The 5,236-nt window shown below is 46.0% G+C and overlaps 1 protein-coding gene across 1 annotated transcript; it reads left to right on the top strand.

The window, feature by feature from the left end:
* The first annotated feature begins 2,579 nt into the window (after positions 1-2,579).
* Positions 2,580-3,323, top strand: LOC149148448 (uncharacterized). The gene has a single exon (XM_089442183.1). It carries the CDS (start codon positions 2,580-2,582, stop codon positions 3,321-3,323), a length of 744 nt encoding a protein of 247 aa, XP_089298309.1.
* Positions 3,324-5,236: the final 1,913 nt, after the last annotated feature.

The following is a 5,236-nucleotide window of genomic DNA, read 5'->3' as shown; positions in this document are numbered from 1 at the left end:
TGAAAGGCAAGTTAACTGCGAAACCTCTTTCCCACTTTGTAGTATTGTTGCCTCTTGAATTCCAACAGGTATCTAGCTACTTAGATCCACAAAAATCATGCCAAGTAAACTCTGCATGATACAATTGTGACGTGCAAGCTTGACACACACTCTTGTTTCCCTCTAAAAGAGGGTAAGTCAAAATATTATGACAATCTTAACTGTAATTTGATCATACATTGTTGTGGTATTGCATGGAATAAACAATATACTATCAATGCACTAATAAGAACTCAAAATGGAGGAAGAGGATGGAGCGCGCCGGATTATGGTAATCTTTAGGGTTTACTGCATAACCCTGCAGACTATAGCTTGTACCGTAGTTGTTTCACTGTCTCTCACCGGTGCTGTTTAACCATTTACACACCCGTCGCCATCCGCTACCAACCGCTGGCTTAAATGGAGGAGAATATGGAGACAGATCAAGTGGATTACTCTGAGGACCCTTTCCCAGATCGGGTAATTTTCGGTAACCCTAATTTCTCTAAGTCGGTTTCTAATCCTTTTCCAATATCAGACCTTACCGTGCCAGCAGTCTTGCCTGTCGTCACATTGCCCGGCTATAGCACTGCTCCCTCTACCTCTAAGCTGCCCCTGTTGATTCACCAGGTCCAGAAGCTCCCCCACTATCTCCGGGCACTCTGCATATTCTCTCCACCTACACGCCACACTCACTCTCATTTGACCCTCACCCGCCCCTCTCCACTGTCCTCTCTGTGCCCCCGGCAAATGCTCCTGTTGTTGGTCCTAATATCCCCCCTGTGCCTAGACTGCAGCCATCTGGTTATTTCGAAGCCCCAGCGATGAATATTAAGCCTGTAAAGAATATCTCCCCTGAGGGTGTCCCAAATCCCTTTATTGACCATCCTTCAGCCCCCCGCACAAAAAAAAGGAAGACAAAGTGTATTAAGGCGACTGCTAAAGATATTACTATCAAATTTGGCGAGACCTCGGCCATAGGTGAAGCTGCGGTTATGGCGCGTACGGTTTTAGTTAGACATGTGTGTGGACGTGCTTACTCGGCCAATAGGCTGTCGAAATGGGTCAAGGAGATTTGGGGTGCCCTATTGAAAGAATTGCTGGAAGTTCACGTTTTGCCCCGAGGATGGTTCTCTCTACATTTCGCAAAGGAAGTCTACACGGATCTGGTACTGGAAAAGTACTGGCATATTGAGATGGCTCCGGTTCTTCTCAAGTGGTGGAGCCCCCTTTTCGACCCGGAGCGCGAACAAATTGGGGCAGGTCCTCTGTGGGTAAGACTGCCAGGGTTACCATTGCAGTATTGGAGTGAGGATGTTCTCATCAGAATTGGAAATGCTCTTGGCACCTACCTAGACCATGATCGAACATTCGTGGAATCGAAGAATCGAACACTTGCTCGTGTGCTGGTACACCTGGACACACGTGAAGGACTGGAGGAGAAGATTACTCTCCAGTGGGGGAAATACAACAGGATTTAGATTTTGGATTATGAAGGGGTCCCGTTTTGTTGCAGATGATGTCATAAGGTGGGACACCTCTACAAAGAGTGCCCGCTTAACAAAAAGCCAGAGGACTCCCCCAAGGCTACTCCAATTCCATCCAGAGGAAATTCTCCGGTAATTTCTCGTCCACCTCCAGGGCCTTCACCTGCCACTCAATCTACTCCACAAAAGGCTGGGATGATGGGGCATGGCACATTCTCACCGCCGATGACCAGAGCTCGTGCTGCAGCTGAAGCCGCACATGCCTCGGGTATCTCTCTAAACCCTTCCTCCATAGTTCTTGATAATACTTCATCTATGGTTGTATCATCGGCTCAGATCTCTATGGCTCATTGTAATATGTCATCTCCCCCCCATCGTCGCCTCTGCACCATCACTCAATCCCCCCTCTTCATCCTCCATCTCGCCGACATCCTCTAGGACCTCTATCTCCCATCCATATTTCCTCCGCTCTCGATCCCATTCCATGGATTCACCGAACCATCTGGCCGGGTAAGGTATAGCTATTCCGGGCCCTGGTCCTTCGTCTACTAGAGGAAGGAAATATGATCTATCTAAATATATTCTACATGCTGGGGCGGAGGTTTCCTCCGGCCGTCAATCCACTCTCGATGGGGTCCTTAGAGTATATTCTACCCCGAGAAGCGTTCCCCCATGAAATGCTTATCTTTCAATTGCAAAGGCATGGCTAGTGCCTCCAAGAAACTAGCCTTGTAGAGACTTTTTGAGGTTGAGTCGACTGACATTATATTGCTTCAAGAGACCCTAGGACAGGCCGAGAATATCACCCACTCTTTGCAAGTTCTAGCCCCGCATTGGAAATTTATAGCTCTTGATGCTATTGGGAGATCTGGGGGTCTGGCTGTTGGGTACAACTCTAGAACAATCAGGGTTGATTCATCCTAGGGGGGATCAGGTTTCATGGGCATCGATGTTTTCTTTGCAGAGCTCAACAAAACCCTTCGTATTGTGAATGTTTATGGTCCATGCCACTAGAGAGAACCTTTCTGGCAACACCTCCTAAATCTCTCTTTATTGGCCCCTGATCACCTTATTATGGGCGGGGATTTAAATTTTTCCTTGGGCTTCAGTGAATCCTGGGGATCTTCGGCTCAGGTAGATGCCATTACTGGGTATATGACAAACCTTCTGGAACAGACCAATTTTATGGACGTCCCCATGCACAAGCCACTCCCCACTTGGCGAAACAGGAGAGTGGGAGAAGCGGCATTGGCCCGAAGACTTGACAGATTCTTGATGAAGGGTCCGCTCTTTCAACAACTCCATTTTTACAAGCAATGGGTCGGTTCGGGAGGTATTTCGGATCACTCCCCTATTTATCTGGAAATTCTAGGCCCTCACCAGAAGCCGAAAGCTCCCTTCAAATTCAACCACACATGGTTGCAGGACCCGGACTTCATAAAATTGGTTACTGACTTCTGGGTTGCAAACCCCATCAACAGAGAGGCATCTCTGGCAAAAGGTTTTTGTAAAAACCTATCCATGCTGAAACATCATGCTATTACATGGGCAAAGGATAAGCTAAGCAGGGAAAATGCCCAGCTTACCCTCATTGAAGCTGAATTGAGCTCTTTATTGGATGATCGGAATTTGGGGTTCATCACAGGAGAAGAAAAGGCACGTTTGATCGAGTTGGAGAACCAAAAGGCTCATATTCTCAAATTGAGGGAAGAATCACAAAGATTGAGAAGCAGAGCCATTTGGTTTAAACCAAGTGATGAAAACTCTAGATTTTTTCAAAACTTTGCAAAAGGAAGAAAAGTTACTAATACTATATAGAATCTTCCTCTTCCGGAGGGAGGTTTAGCTGACTCCTTCAACAAGCTCTCACAGCTAGGAACTACTCACTTCAGGAACATTTACAGAAGCCCCCCTGGCATAAATCTGGCTGAGATCATAAATGTGGCAAACCATTTTCCCAGATTTTTCAATGAGGAGGATGCTGATGATCTACATGCACCGGTCACCTCAGAGGAATTGGAAAGCACATTAAAATGGTTCAAGAAAGATAAGAGCCCTGGACCGGATGGTTGGACCATCGAGTTCTATCTAGCTTTCTATGAACTATTGGGACAAGACCTACTGAGGGTGGTGGAGGAGAGCAGATCTTCTGGATGCCTATATCATGCTATCAACTCTACATTTATTGCCCTCATCCCAAAGTCTGACACCCCATCCTCTTTTGATGACTATCGTCCCATATCTCTGTGCAACTGCCTATACAAGATCATATCCAAGATTATTGCTAATCGCCTCAGACCCATCCTATCTAGAAACATTGCTCCCCAGCAATTTTCTTTTCTTGAAGATAGACAGATTCATGAAGCCATAGGATCCGCCCAAGAAGCCCTGCACTCTATTTGGTCCAAACATCTCAAAAGCATCATCCTCAAGATCGACCTGTCAAAAGCTTTTGATCGGGTCAGCTGGCTTTATATCAAAATGCTTCTCATTCATCTGGGTCTCCCTCATAATTTCATCAATTGGATCATGGCATGCATCACCACCCCTACTTTCAGTGTCCTCATCAATGGATCGACATCCCATTTCTTTCACTCAGAAAGGGGTCTCAGACAGGGCTGCCCCCTATCCCCTCTCTTATTTCTTATTGTCATGGAAGGGCTAAGTAGATTAATTGCGTCAGCTAAGCGAGATGGATCCCTCAGTGGCCTAAAGATCTCTGATGACTGTTACCTCACACATCTATTATTTGTGGACGATGTACTTATCCTGCTGGATGGTAGCATCAGAGACTCCCAGGCTTTCTCTCAGATCCTTCACCTTTTCTCGACTGCCACTGGCATGCTTGTAAACCAGCAAAAATCCACAATCACTTTTGCTCGCACATCAGTTCATGAATCTCAATATGCTCTATAGGTATTCCCTTTCAGTATCCACCCATTGGACACAGGACTAAAATATCTGGGTTACTGGTTAAAACCCACTTGTCAGATGATAGAAGATTGGGTATGGCTCGTTACAAAGTTGGAGAAAAGGCTCATCTGTTGGAGCCACAGATATCTATCCAGGGCAGGTAGATTAGTGCTTATCAAATCAGTCCTGGAAGCCACCCCAGTCTTCTGGATGGTGCTAGCATGGATACCAAGACATATTCTATCTCGCCTACAAAAACTATGCAAAAAATACCTTTGGGCTGGGAATCAAGACAAGCGCATTTTTGCCTAGATCAGATGGCAAAAGATTGCATTGCCAAAGAGATGGGGGGATGGGGTCTAAAAGATCTCCCTCTATTTGCTCAAGCCCTTGCTGCCAAAATGGGCTGGTCCTTGCTGACTAGTCAAAACCTATGGTCCTGATTATCATATCATAAATATATCTGGCCCCAAGACATGATGGATTGGGTTAGGCTTCCTAATTGGCAAAAAACAGGCATCTCATCTGTTTGGAAGGCGTTGCTTCACTCACTGCCCCTAATTAGAGACAACTTGGTATGGAGGATCAACGATGGATCCCTGGCTAGGATAGGAATGGATCCTTGGATTGGAAGTGGAGGTAGACATATCCTCTCTCAAGATCTCATCAGATATCTTCACTCCTAGGAGATCAAGGTTTTCTCACAAATTGCTAACCAACAGAACTCAGGGATATTTTATCAGGCATGGAAGTCGGCTCATCAAATAGATCTTCCTCATAGATGGCATCAGGAGTGGCAGGAGTTTAGATCAGCTTTA

This window comes from Pinus tabuliformis, chromosome 9, assembly GCF_031772625.1.
Source record: "Pinus tabuliformis cultivar Carrire ecotype Pingquan chromosome 9, CPIR1, whole genome shotgun sequence".
Lineage (NCBI taxonomy): Eukaryota > Viridiplantae > Streptophyta > Pinopsida > Pinales > Pinaceae > Pinus > Pinus tabuliformis.
This window is presented reverse-complemented; position numbering and strand designations above follow the sequence as displayed.

What these genes read in the sequence shown, in the direction of transcription:
- LOC149148448 (XM_089442183.1), top strand. Translation starts at nt 2,580, where the DNA reads ATGGGCGGGGATTTAAATTTTTCCTTGGGCTTCAGTGAATCCTGGGGA.